Genomic DNA, 14,721 nt, shown 5'->3' with positions numbered 1-14,721 from the left:
TGGGTGGGTGAATGGGTGGATGGATGAATGGATAGATGGGTAGGTGGATGAGTGGGTGAATGGATAAATGAATGGGTGGGCGAATGGGTGGGTGGGTAGATGGATGGATGGGTGGGTGGATGGGTGCGTGGGTAGATGGATGGATGGGTGAATGGATGGATGGGTGAATGGGTAGGTGGTTAGATGGATGGATGGGTGGGTGGGTGAATGGATGGGTGGGCGAATGGGTGGGTGGGTAGATGGATGGATGGGTGGGTGGATGGGTGCGTGGGTAGATGGATGGATGGGTGGGTGGATGGACTAATGAACAGAGGCATTATTTCCTGCTTCTAATTTCTGTAGCTTCTACTCCTGGAAGTAGAAATATTATCAGAAATTCTGTTTTCTAAATATTTTTGGACACATAAAAGCAGGAATTCATAAACCAGGATGTTTCTCTGAAAGTGCACGGCGAGTTTGCACATCTAAAGGGGTTCGATAGTTCAGAAAAGGCTCCCAACTTTAGGTACCCAACGTGAAGGACATCCATCCAGGTTCAACTACAGCTTGTTCACAGAGACCTAAAGTCAGCTTTGATTCTCCTCAAATTCCTGCATGTTTTGCTGATGCTGGGAAGATTTTAGGAGAAGTTACCGTAAAGACTTACACTACTTTTTGTTTCTTTTTTTTCTAATCATTCTAGGAAGTACTGATTTACCCTCATAGGAGCTTGGCAATACTCCAACTGCACCCACTCCTGTGGATCTACAACGTGCAGATGGCAGAGTGAGAATAAGGATGAGAAGAAAAACGTAAAGGGCAGGGGGAGGAAATGGCAACAACAACAACGAAAATAATGTTAAACAGGAGGGTTCCCTTCTGTCCCTCTGGCTGAGAAATCACTCAAGATCCTGGTCCATTTCAGAGTTGTTCAGAACTGAGAGCTGTGTGCACACCCCAGAAAAGGACCTCCAAAGCCGCGAGGTAGCGAACGCAGGGTTTTAGCTCCTGATGTGATGACTGTGCATGCTAAAATTACCTTGATCTCCATTACCCAGCTGAGAGATGTCAAAAGAGTAAGGCTTCGGGAATGAGTCCGCCCCCGTGGCTTAAAAGCTTGCCTGTCAATCTACCCTAAACAAACCCTGCCTTGCCATAGACAGAGGAAAAGCTTTACCCCTGGAGGTGCAGCCATTGGCTGGGTCAATTTCCTTTCCGTCAACTTTAAATGCCCAGCGGCCTGGAACATTGACGTTTGTGGTCTCCTGGATATTCACGATCTCGGGCGTTCTTGACCCCGGCAGGCTGAAGAAATTGGTGAGGTTTCCACCATTAAATCCTGCCTGTAGCACAAAAGACAAGATTTTTTGAGTACAAAAGTCCCCCATGGGTTAACTGGCCCTACTGTCTTATTTTTAGAATCCAGCACCTCTAAAATCAAGAGCCCTCTTTTCCTGGAGTCATTGGGGCCAGCATTCCAGGTGAGAAAGGACTGCCTAGTTCATTTCATAGCCGAATCAGGGTGCCAAACATGGGCAGGACTAGCCTCATGGTCCACCTGCGAGATCAGACGTGCGTCTCTAGTTAAAAGCTGGTGGCAGGATTCCCTCCAGAATGCTGAGCCACAGAAGCAGAGATTGCAGTGACGGAAACACGCGGGGGATGAAGTGGAGAGTCACCTACCTGTGCCATCACTCCACCAAGACCCGTCAGGGGGTCACCGCCACTAGCCGTCCCTGTGGTCCAGTTGATCTCGTAATAATTGAAGAGGGTGAACGTGTAAGAGCCATCGGACACCAGGACGGCCTGGAAGGTGTTCACCTACAGGATGGGAATGCACAGTCTCATGACTTGCACTCCCCAGGAGGTCCTGCCCCAGGGAGGTCCTCCCCTCACCCTGCGCCCTCCCCACCCACAGGCAGCTCAGAGCTGCTCTGCAGCCAGGCCCTCCAGCTCTGACTCCTCTCTGAATTTGTTCTCGCCTCCGGTAGGAAAAGCAAGACATGTGGGATTGTGCATCTAAAAGAGAAATTGCCTCAGATAAACCCAGAGTCTGACTCAGCATCCGCTTACATCTCTGACTTCTACCAGACAAAATATTCAGAGGCCCGGCTAAGCATGTGATAATGTGAAAGCACCTATAGATGGCAGCATGAGAATAAACTACAGAAAAGACTCGGCCGGGGACCAGGATAAAAGCACCCATTCCCCTTGCAGAGTGGGTTGGAAGAGGGAGCAGATACCAGTCCCTGTGATTAAAGTCGCCATGTGGATTGTGCTCTCTCCCTTCCCGGAAAACAACATTAATCTTGATGAGATGTCTCCCTTTTTAAAAATGAAAGTGAGAAAGTGATTTTTAAAAAGCACTTTGTGGAGAGAAATTACTCCTCTAATTGAGCATTTGTACACATCACTTTACTTCTGCAAAATCATCAACATTCATCTGTACCCCAGACCAATGCTAAGATCGTATTGGCCCACGCATATCTTATAGCTAAGAAAACTAGGCACTCTGGGAAATGAGTTACTGGAAATTTCAGTGACCGAGCAACAGAAAACGGGATTTGCGCCAGATTCCCAGTCCATCTCTCAGAGCACTGCCATTCCATGCTGTCTTCATTTTAAACTTTTTAGGATAGAGATGTTATTTAAATTCATATGAAACTTGTAAACAGTTTTCAGAAAAAAGCTGTAGCAAACCCTGTCCTTTATATTTTCCGCTTGCTAATCCTTACCCCTTGTCACATGTTTTCAAAAAACTTAATAGAAATAGAGTTAAAAGGAGAGGCTGCATTGACCTTTTTCTATTCAAACCTAGCACTTTTCCCTGCTGCCTGACACTGTCCTGGTTAACAGTCTGTCCGATGCAGAGGGAGACACAAAGCCTTATCCTGTGTAATCAAACTGCGGTAGAGGATCTTGGAAGCCCCAAATCTCCCCATTCTAGATGATCCCAGAAAGGGAGACAAGCTACGAGTAAGAAGAGCCCTTTTTGTACAGAACTTTTCTTCCCACGCTCTGTGCTGGCCACAGCTGATGGCGTTTGTGATAGACTTGCTCAGGTATATGCCTTCAGTCTCTGGCCCCATTTGACAGAAGAGGAAAGTGGGACACAGAGATGAGTGAGCAGTAGGTTCAAGATTGCTGTAAGGTCACCAGCAGGCTCTTTTTCAAGGGACAGGTGCGAAGTCAAGGTCACACAAGGACTAAAGCTAGAGCCTCCTTCAGACCAGGATTCTCCTTCAGAAGGGAATTCCTTCTCCCACAACGAAGCTGGAAATATCTGGTCCAAGCAGGTCTCAAGAGCAATCCATTTCCAACCCCTGAAGTCACCTCTAAACCAACCAGCCATCCCAGTGACACCCCAGAGGCTGACCGCCACCAGCAAGCCCCTTGGCTCACTCTCACACATTCCTACACTACAGAATTCTTCAACATTCATTCTAAGACTCTTCTGGATAAAAAAACCTTTTTTGCTTCGGAGGACTTCAGCCATACCCGGAGGAGGCAGCTGAAGAAAGAAGAGTCTGGGATTTGGAGTTGGAGAACTTTGGTTTGAACCCCTGCTGTGTCTCCTAGGAGATATGAATCCTATCCTTTTTCTTGCCACTTGAACGAGATACTTGGCCTCTCTGGGCCTGTTGCCTTCCCTTGAAATTGGAGACAGTACTTGTGCGGGAACATTTTGGGGAGGGTTAAATGATATGCAAAAGTAGCCTTCAGCACCAGACACATAGTAAGCCCTCAATAAATACTAGTTTTCCTTCCTCGAAGTAAACACGTCCCCTTTCCTTCCCTTCTGTTGGCCTCACATGAGAATTTTTGCCTGTAAAAGACCTCTCAAGCCCAGTGTTTAGCTGGCCTGTGATTTGTGTTTCTATACGGAAGGGGAAATGTGGAATAACAGGATGAAAGAGGTGGGGCCAATTTCAAAGATGGGGATGGATAGACACTTTCGCAGCTCCAGAGAACTACACCATCTTTTTTTCTCCAAGGAGCTCAAAGCACTTAGAGGTTACCTCATTCATCCTCACAGAAAGAGTTCTCACCTAGTTCAGAAATTTACTCCAAAGTACAAGCCAGAAAGTATCTAAATTATCTTGCCATTTTTATTGCCAATGGAAGTTTTTTTTGAAAAACTGGTGGTCAGCATTTGATGGGCATTTCTTCCCCCCACCCCATGCCACTAAAATTTATCGATTGCTGGCATCCTGCATTCTAATGCTGTAAGATATGAGGCTTAAAGGATATAAAACATCACCCGAGGAGTTGTTAGCGATCCACAACGTGACAGAGGGAAATGTATGCTTCTTTAGAGGTTATTTCTAGCCAATGCATCCGCTGTTTAAACTTGTGTCTTTCTGTTCTACAGAACCTCTTAACGATAAAGTGCTTCTTGATGCTCTGGCTAGAAGGTGCTAAAACATAATGTGTTCGTGGTGCTGCAGCTGTGAACTGCAAACCCAGCACTTTTTCACCTCTCCCTAACTCAGTCGGTTTTGTTCCGCCCCTAAACAACTGACTCATTGCCAAGGAAACTGGAAAACAGATGGAATTGGAAATAATCCTAAGTAAGTGGAAGGCAGATTTTTTGAGTTCTTTGCTTACTAGAAATTATACAGTTGAAGATGTGTCTACTACTTCAAAACTCTCCACTGGCAAAGTCACCCAAACAAGCTGCAGGCTTTTGTGAAAACTGCATTTTGTCCCTTTATGTAGAAAGCTGATTATCTCTGCGATAATGCCAGTGATAATCTTTCTTATTTGACTTTTATTTGACTGCTCATTTGGGATTTCAGAGCAGATGTTGAAATTTTATTCATGAAACACTTTCACTGCCCACTCTAATTAACATCAAATATGAATAATTTCAGCCCTGGTCACAATAAAAAAAAAAAAAATGTCACAACATAATGAGCCAGTTCATTTGGGCCCAAACTTGGGACGCTATTTTTCTCTTCCAACCAAATTTTACTGGGGAGAGAGGGAGGAAATTAGGGATGGAGGGAGGCATTTGTACCTCTGGCAAGAGAAAAGGACCTTTGGGTCCCTAGATGGGCTCCTAAGCATGTGGCCTGGAATGGGTCTCCGTGCCTCAATCACTCTCCTGCAAAACAGGAATGTCACTTACAGCGGGAAAGTTCTTGAGGGTTTTTTTTAGGCATTAGTAATGATTTGTGATGGGGGGACATATCTTCTGAAATATTACAGCTGACTGGGCTGGTTAGCTGTGATAGTTCCCTCTGTTTCCTGCAAAGTGGGTAGCAAGACTCATTAGTTTAACTCAAGGGAACTGACACTCCTTAGCTCTAATAATTAGACTCTTCCACGGTAGCGAAGATGGACAAGAATTAGATGTCAGGTTATGAAGTGGAAAGCGGAAAATTTGAATTATTACAGGTGTGGTGCTGCTGCCTCCATAAAACGTGACTTCCTCCCACGTCACAATGAAAACCCAAGTGGCAGAGAAGGTTGCCATGTCTTTGAAGTACTTCCTGATGTCCTTGGTGGCTCTTTTCAAGATGACAGGGTCCATGGTCTCTCTGTAATAGATCTCGCCTCGAATTCCATTGTGCACATCTGCCCAAAATGGGGCGATGAAGGCCCTCCCATCCGTCAGGGGAAAGGATTCCGGCGTGAACTGGCTCACTAGCACGTTGAAGGAAACAACTCCGTTGTTATTGACCTACGAAAATAAGAGAGGTTTTGCACAGTGGATCTGAAACCATAACAACTTCAGAGTCACAGACCAAGACAGACATTCGCCTAATTGTATGAATGAAAACAACTTTTAAACTACTGAATTAGAACCCCCAAACGCCGGCTTCCATTGCTCAAACTAAGAGGTTTGTTTACTTCCAGACGAACTCATTGGTTTTCTTTCACATTCGATTTGTAACCAGCTTCATTTCTGATTAATAATCAGTCTCATTTTCATGTTCCCTATCCTGTCTCTATTACGCTTATCAAATGCTCCTGAGTTGTGCTTGTGCATGTGTGTACATGTGTACTGCAGGTGAGATGTGCACGTGTGTGTACTGCAGGGTGTGTGTGTACTGGGATGAGGTGTATGGGTGTGTGTGTTCTGGGGATGGGTGTGTGTGCACTGAGGTGAGGTGTGTAAGAGTGTGTGTACTGGAGTGGGGGTATGTGTGTGTTGGGGTGAGGGGTGTGTGAATACTAGAGCACGTGTGTGTACTGGAGTGGGCTTTGTGTGTGTATTCTGGGGTGGGGAGTGTGTGTGTGTGTACTGGGGATGGGGTGTGTGTGTATACTAGGATGTGTATGTGTGTGTTTGTGTACTGGGGTGGGGTGTATGTATACTAGGTTGGGGTGTGTGTGTGTGTGTGCTGGGGGTGGTGTGCATGTGTGCTTACTGAGGTGGGACATATATGTGTGTACTGGGGGTGATGTGTATGTGTGTGTGTATATTGGAGTGTGTGTGTGTGTACTGGGGTGGACAGTGTGTGCATACTGGAGTGGGTGTGTATATATGTATGTACTGGGAGTGGGTTGTGTGTGCTTACGGAGGTGGGATGTATATGTGTGTACTGGGCATGGTGTGTGTGTGTGTGTATACTAGGGAGGGTGTATACGTGTGTGTGTACTGAGGGTGGTGTTTGTATGTATATTGGGGTGTGTATGAGTATGTACTGGGAGTGTGTGTGTGTGTGTGTGTGTGTACTGGGGGTGGCGTGTGTGTGTGTGTGCTGGGCCAGACAGGGAGTAACATGGGTACTAAAGATAGATTCTCAGGGTCACTAATACAAAATAAGCAGGAAAAATAAATAAGCATGGAAGTAAAGTGAAATTTGAAAATTGAGGTGCTCTATGTTAGGCCTTGCTCCCTATTTTATGACGAAAGAGGAGTGTCAGAGAAAGAGAAATCAAACACTCCGTCCAACTCCAGTCTCCGACGAACAATATTCTGCTTTGGGTGAGACATTTAAAAGACCTCCACTGATGTCCCAACCACTCCTGTGCTCAGAGTAAGGACAAGGTTAAGACCTACAGATGCCCAGTTCCATTCCAGCTCGTGTGGTGTGATAGTGTCTTGGTACAATTGCTGCATAAAAATTGAGGCATGACTACGTTGTTTATATAAATGACTATCTTATGGTGATTTCTTCATGATCTGTAAATGGCTTAGTAAACCAATTAAATAGGAAACCTTACTGGAAATCACAAGCCAAGATACACCCTCAGTTTACAAGGCACCTGTAAACAATTCAACCTCTGCCTGAATCTTTAGCTCTGTATGTTGGTAGATAAACTGATTTAACTCCGTGGCTTACATGGCTTCAGCAGCAGAGGTGCCTGTAGTGAAACTGCAATTCTTGGATATAGAAAACCTGGAGATAATTTTCCTATACACTCCAATCGTATGTTAATTTCCTGTTAACCAGTATGGACATTAACAGTGGCCCAGATCCCAGAGGCAAGTTATCAGGGCCTGGGCCAAGGGTAGGTCTACATGTTTGGAAGTAAGGCTTTGGGTTTGGAAGAGACATTAAGAGTCTGTTGTCTTCCAGCAATAGGGAACATCCTAGAGGCCTGAAGAAAACTGCACTACTCAAAGTGTTGGAAACGCAAGGAACAATGTATCCTCGAATAAGTCTGTCTCAGTTAAGGACCCTCCTGTCGCAAGGGCAAGAAAAAATTCTTCAGACTCCATATCACACAGTGCAACAGAGAAGTAAAACTAGCTTAACTGGGCTTCCAGTACGGAAGTCCTCACTCCCTTATTGCCAAAATCAGGTCAACACATCCCAAAACTTAAAACCAGCTATTGCAGACTAGGGAGGCCCTGTCGTGAGTAGAGAATAAAAGGCGTTTCAGGATGTCAGAGTGAAGTGTTTGCTAGGGAACAATAGGTGTAATTAAAACACACAGACTGGCAGAGGAAGCTGGTGATGACTCACATGTGTCTTGATTATATCCTATGGTTGAGATCAGTGGTTCTCAAACTTTTGTGGGCATCAGAACCACTTGGAGGACTCATTAAAACACAGATTACTGGCTCCTCCTCCCAGAGTTTCTGACTCAGTAGGTGTGGGGTGGGGCCCGAGAAATGACATTGCTAATGAGTGCCTGTGCGACCCCGCTTCTGCAGGTTCAGGGATCACCAGTTAGGTAATGGAACAGGGAACTCTTTTCTAGCGGGAATCATCCTGGAGCCATAAATCAAAAGTTGGGAAGAGAGAGGTCCCAGAGGTAGAGATGGCCAGAGGTGGACATGCTTAGGGTTGCATTCTTCCTCCAGGGATGTCGTATAATCCCTCACCCAGCTCTTTAAGGCCAACAATAAAGGCAGGCTCGGTTGCTCTTAGTGGGGGTTGGGCGATGGGATCCTCTGGCCTATCTACAGACCCATATTGAGGGTGGCCAATTCTGCAAACAACTTTGATATAATAGTTGATTACTCCTCTACTGTGTTTCGACTCTGCTTCAAATTGGTAGGAAGCCCAAGAATAGCAGATGCCTAAACTTTTCACACCTCTAGAAGGGAAAGAAAAATGATATTGCTCCTACTGTGGTTCATTGTATCTTTTTATCTCATTGAGTAGCAGAAATAATGTTCATGGCATTGGGGCTTCTGCTTCACTTCTATGTTTAATCACCCACAAAAGCAATTTATTACCCTGTATACTCCTCCACTATGAACATTAGCCATTAAATATACCTTTGACTTTCTTAATCATAAAACCTATCAGCTCATGAAATATCAGAACTTGTCGTTTTGGCTGCCAATAAATCCTCCCTTCTCAGAGCTCTGGAAGAGGACACTTAAAATGCTTTTCTTAATGACAAACAAAAGGGAGAGCCAGAGAGCAACAGCTGGGCTGCTTCTCCACTTACATAGACAGTGCGGTAAGGAACGCCAAAGAAGAAAACTGGGATGGCCAACTTAATCTCAGATGAGCTTCCATCGTCTACTTTAGGGGTTTTGGTATCATTCTGCCAAAATGGATACATGAGCTCCCTGGGCTGAGCTGTCAAGAGAGATGATGGTTAGATAGATGGCAGCTCCCTCTTCCGTTTGGCAAGCTACATCCCTCCTACTTACTGAAGCCAGTTTCTTTCAGTAAGGCTTGCAAGCTGAACACAAGTCACACTACCTTCTCATTCATCCTAAACCTAGGCCATACACCGTGCAGTATCTTCTGCCTCTGGGAAAGGGGAGAACGGGAATGATAATGTTTCTCCATAGGAGAAAGTGCTTTGTGCACGTTCTTGCACTTTCATGCATCTTGGTGATATCTATGGTTACAACTGGCTGGAAATTTGTGAAATTTCCCTGGAACCTTGAGCTTTCTGGGTACTGAGAGGCAGCCTCTAGGTCTGGCATGGCCACAGTTTTGAAGCTCCCTTTCTAGCTCAAGAATTCCACTATCATGTCTTTTCCTGAAAGGAGTTCCTTCCCTCTTGCCGCACAATTGGAGAAAATCCCAGATCCCAGAAGGAAATAAACAACAGTGGGAACTGGGACGAAAGTGGGAGGAGAGGATTTGTAGTAATTGGCCCATGAATGACCTTGATTGAGGGCTGGCCCTGCAAGAGGCTCTTTGCCCAAATCCTTTTTACAAAAGACAAACACGAGATCCTCCGGGGTCAGGGGGTTGGGTACTTGAGAACTCTTTGGAGAGGAATTGCAGGGCTCTGACTGGTCCTCCTGGTCACGGGAGAGCCATCACACAAACACACACTGCACCCCGCCGTGACAGGGTTACCCCTCTCCTGGCAGCCCCGGCTCGCTGCTCCCAGGTTTCCCGTCCATACTGTTGCAAGGTGTGGCTCAGTTTTGTGGGAGAAATGAGACAAGTTCCCTAGGGTCTGCATCACTGAGGATCAAGTCCAATAGTATCTGTGAAATAATCTACATTTTGGGTGTTACTTTTCTCTGCCTCTGTCCTTTCTTCCCTGAATGAATATAAGACAATAGGACACTATCATTTTCTCCCTTTTGTCCTTTTTTTAAATTTCTCATTCTCGGGGGCAGTGGCAAGTCCATTCTGGGCATCAGCCACACTTCTTGAGGTACCTGCTTGCTGCCATGAGATGCCGACACCCCCATTCTCATGTCAGGCCTTCTCCTCGGGAAAGTCCCTGCTCTGTGCCGATGGAAGCAATAGGCTGGGGAGCAACTGGCCAAGGACCGTCTTTGCTCCTTTGGGAGGCTTTTAGTGAACAGACAACAGCTCATGTAAAAGAGAGTGTAAAGGGGCCAGAAAGCAGGCCTCTTGCACCAGGCCAAGAGCCAGCTCTCCAGTTCTGAAGCAGGGAGCAAGAGGAGTTCTGCTTCAACGGAGGGCTAATTTCTTTCCAGGGGCTGACATCTGAGGAAAGCAGGGAAACGAATCTGGTCATTAGTGTATATACATCATCCAAACCCCAGAAGTTGCTGAGAAGCCGCCCGAATTTGAGCCTGTAGGAGGCGCTGTGTCAGATCATAGGCGCTCTGGGCCCATGAGCTGTATTTAATTTACAACCAGCAGGTGAAAAGGGGTCTTCTAACATTTCTATTTACATAATAGTAACAAATTAAAAATTCCTAGAAGGTACGAATTAAAAAAAAAATCTTTATAATCGCTACTACAGTATTATACACAGGTACTTATTTCTCAAGTTAACAGTAACAAATTGTGTCCTGGCATGGATTTATCCTTCATAGGGAACTTTTTAGGAGTCATGCCCAAGTATGAATGAGGGCTTAAATTCACACTGAATTATCATCATTTTTTGGAAAGATTAATTGGTATTTTGGGCTGCATTGATTGGCCAATCTGCCTAGGGAATGGAAAACCCATAATATCCCTTGGAGGAGACAGAAAACCACGGCCAGGGAGAATGACCCTAACTTCCTCTTCTGCTGCAAAGATGAGGCAGTTTGCAAGATTCTTCTCTTTGCGGGTGATCCTAATTAGTTCATAATTTTGAATAGGAAAGAATGGACAGTTAAATATTTTTAATTTTAAGAAGGATACAAACAATAAGAATATCTAATATGGTAAATAATACTTGTCAAATGAAAAAGAGGGTGCTAAATACAAGGGCATAGGTTTAAACTACAGTAATTAACACCTCAGAAGCCATTATTATTAAAATATATATATAACTGTTAGCAGCATGGCCTATCAATAACATCAGAGTTGCTAAAAGAAAGAATATCCCTATCCATGCTTGCCGTAAGCCGAGAATTTCACAATAAACATAGCTATGTTTCCAGGATTTTTTTTTCCACCAAATAAAACGTACTTTCTTGGAGCTGGGGTAGGAGGTTGAAGTCACGGGCCCTCTTTCATTCTCATGGGGTTTCACACTGTGGTTCAACTGTTTAAATTCACCAACTCTGGAAAAACATTAGCGCTGCGCAGGGGCTTGACATGTACACCTCAGACTTGTACTCATGTGCCACTTGAACTAGACAAACTCTCAAAGTAAAGAAAGGTGCCTTAGAATTTTAGCCATAAAATGTTAAAATCTATGTAGACTACCCCATCTTTGTCTAAAATCCAAAACAACAGTAGAAAAAAATATATGTGGCCTTTCACTTATGCAGGGCAATGCTACACAGAGAAAAAGAAGGAATCACTGAGGGGAATAATTATCTTATTTAACTTGAAGTTTTAGATTTGGGGGCCACGTAAAAGGTCACTGATACACAAGCCACTGACATCAATACTATTGTAATTTCCTAGTTTTTGGCCAAAATAAGTAGATTACTTAAAGTCTCCACCACAAATGGGAATCAGTGATCAGACATGAGGTGCACATACACCTATCTTATCTACTTTTAATGGAAGTATTTTGCATTATTTTAAAGATCTACTCCATTAGCACAGGGCAAGCTGGTATATACAAATAGTATTTGAAGTTAAATAAGAAAAAACTGGGAATATAAGTAAACCTCATTTAAAGTTAATGAATTTTACCCTTGATAATAGAATTTAATTACATTTTTCTCTTGTATCTGTAGACACACATGCACCTGCCCTTACAATTATGGTTCCTAATAAAGGTGTCTCTTTATCAATTCAAGAGCATGTTAACTGAGAGCTTTATGGAATTCTGTAGTACTCACCTTGGTGCCGTACAAGTGCGAAGATGAAAGAGACCCAAATTCTAAGGAATGATGAATAATTCATCCTGGAATTTTAAAAAGAAAAAGAAAAAAAAATCCCCAGCTTGCCAGAGTAAATAGAACACCAGGTGTGTTTGGTGGCGAATCCCAAGACCATCAAAACCATCATAGAACAAATTCACATAACACCACCAACAGTGCTGAGTCGGGCTGACATCCCCTGAATGCTGGCAGGTCCTCCTAAGTTCAAAACTTCACGAACAAATTATAGATGCCCAGAAGAAGCCAGTCTGGAAGTGTAATGAGATCATTCCAACTGTCAAGTAATTATTTAGAATTAGTGAGAGCAGTGTGAGTAAAGGAAAGGTATCTCCTCTGCATCGAATAAAGCACTGAAAGCTAGGACCCAATGCTAAAGATGCATGCGGGTCCTGGGTTGTGTCTCTGCAGCAGAAACCACATCCCAGTGAGACCTGGCTTTCCTAATTTTCACAACAGCTTTCCATCAAGATCAAACAAAAGTTGGTTAAAACACAATGTGTTCTACAGCTAGGAGAATTTAGAGTTTGCCATCACCTTCTCCATAGAAGGGAGCCGATCCATCATTCTGAAGTATTGACCCGATTCAGAGCCAGTCTACTCTGTTCACTGACTTCACATAGTGAAATGAATGATAGAAACATTAGTAATAAAAAAAGGACCAGTCCAGAATTGGAATCACAATAAAAATAGAATCCAGTGCACAAGCAACCAATGAATTCCAGCAAGTTAACTAAAGAAGGAACGCAGCAAAGATGAACTTGTTTTCGTGTTAGTTTACAATCAGTTGCACGGTGGCTTTACCCTCCATTAGGAGCACGTTTTGTCTGTGTCACTCTGCAAAGCTACAATGAGAACACGGATGCAAGCTCAAGTTAGATATCACTAAAGTGCATGGCTAGACCATGAAGTCTCCTGACAGTATTCTTAAAAAGAAAATCCTTCCTCTTATCATTTGAAGTTATCACAATTCTTCAGCCAAACTTTCACGGGAAAGGCAATGAATTTATCCTGTGAGAGTTTTATTGCAAATCTTTAGTTGTCAAGTATATATGTTGTAATTTCAAGCACATATTAAATATTAGACAGTTTTGCTGGAAACGGTACAAAGGCTTTAGCAGCGATCACACAGCTTTAATGGAGACAGATGCCATGCAAGTTTAAGACTACAGCCCTTAGGGAACTGGTTCAGAGAGAAGTAAGGAGGATTCATTTAGATATTTGTATTTATAAAAAATGTCACTAACCTGTTCTGTAGAGGCTGGAGGAACTGAGTCAGAAATATTAAGCCAAATCTTGGTAAGCCAGGAAAAATTAGGTAAAACAAGAATTCATGTCAGTTCTCCTCAACTTGTTGCCAATAATTTCTGATTCCTGAAATGATGTCTGAATCCTGTACTCTTAAAACCAAAAATTAAGTTAGTCCTGCACTAGAGACAGGTAAGTGCTGAGTTGCAATCAAGTTTTTTTCTATTGATTAAGGAAAAGTAAATCTAAAGATCAGTTTCAGGACTGCGTAGAGAGGTTCTTTTCCTGAAAAACTAGACCTTTTTTTCCCCCTTAAAAAAAAAAAAAAAAGGTAGATTCAGATGGAAATGTCAGGTACTTGGAGCTGAAACCCTGGGTCTTTCTGATCAGAATCACTTTGCACTGAAAAACACAAAAGAAAACCCCCCTTCTACCTTTGTACCCAAAAGAAGGCAACTGTATAATGTTACAGAATTAGCATCCACCGGCATGGGATTAAAACTCCAAACAAAGCAGCTGCCTCCAACATTTAAATGAAGTTGGTTTTCTATTAAAGTCTTTTTTCGTTTCTCTGGTTTTGAACAGTCGCCACAGATAGGCTCTACTCTATTTTTTTCACAGGTATGCATGAAGTATTTAAAGAAACTTTTCCAAACTTTTTAAGTTTTATGCCCTCTCTTTTCTCTCTGATGCATCGCTCTGCAGGAGATAGGACAGGGCGCTTTCCAGGCAAAATCTAACAAGGGACCTAGTGCTAGACATGATCTTCCACAAGGGAAATCTCAAACTGTGGCCTGGAAACCTCCCCTGACACCCAGTGAGGGTCACTGGAGGCAGAGGGGGGAGATAAACCCCTCCTGATAAAAGTTTGCAGTAAGTAAATAGTTTAAAAGGCATGTGAATAAGGGGAAAACATGCTCGGTTAGATGCTTCCAAGCATCCAGTAGATGTGGAATGAGCAAAACTGGCTAAGGCATAAGCTAAATCTACTATTCAAAATGTTTTCATGGAATTTATCAAGAAAGAAGTAACTTGACTGTAGCAGGAAAAAAACTCTTTTGTAAATCAATGGGAATTTAAAAATTATTCCAAATTTTCTCTGACCAGACATTTAAATGCCAACTGTACAAAAGAAATATAATTCTAGGTTTAAGCATGTTGTCACAAGAGTGTTTGGTGAACTAAACTTTTTAGTTTAAATTACTCCATGTTTTTCCAAAAACCTGTGAAAATTCCGCAGGTTTCCCACACTGTTTATTCTCTCACTGGTGTTATGAATCCTCCACACATATTTACTTACAGATGTTAAATGACTGCTTCTCTCCAAATGACTCACATTTATTTATTTTTCTTTGGATTCTAGGAGTGCTTAG

General features: G+C 43.4%; 1 protein-coding gene across 1 annotated transcript in view; it reads right to left on the bottom strand.

The window, feature by feature from the left end:
* Window positions 1-14,721, bottom strand: part of TECTA (tectorin alpha) — a 92,117-nt gene that overhangs the window by 71,951 nt on the left and 5,445 nt on the right. Inside the window, exons 2-6 of the mRNA XM_023208479.2 lie at window positions 12,062-12,126; window positions 8,839-8,972; window positions 5,378-5,665; window positions 1,663-1,800; window positions 1,157-1,322 (exon numbers count right to left, since the gene is read on the bottom strand). Of these exons, the coding sequence (XP_023064247.2) occupies window positions 1,157-1,322; window positions 1,663-1,800; window positions 5,378-5,665; window positions 8,839-8,972; window positions 12,062-12,125 (790 nt within the window). The 5' untranslated portion in view covers window position 12,126. The remainder of the gene's footprint in view (window positions 1-1,156; window positions 1,323-1,662; window positions 1,801-5,377; window positions 5,666-8,838; window positions 8,973-12,061; window positions 12,127-14,721) is intronic.

This window comes from Piliocolobus tephrosceles, chromosome 13 (genome assembly GCF_002776525.5).
Source record: "Piliocolobus tephrosceles isolate RC106 chromosome 13, ASM277652v3, whole genome shotgun sequence".
NCBI classification, from domain to species: domain Eukaryota; kingdom Metazoa; phylum Chordata; class Mammalia; order Primates; family Cercopithecidae; genus Piliocolobus; species Piliocolobus tephrosceles.
The sequence above is the reverse complement of the archived record's forward strand: the minus strand, read 5'-3'. Positions and strand labels throughout refer to the sequence as shown.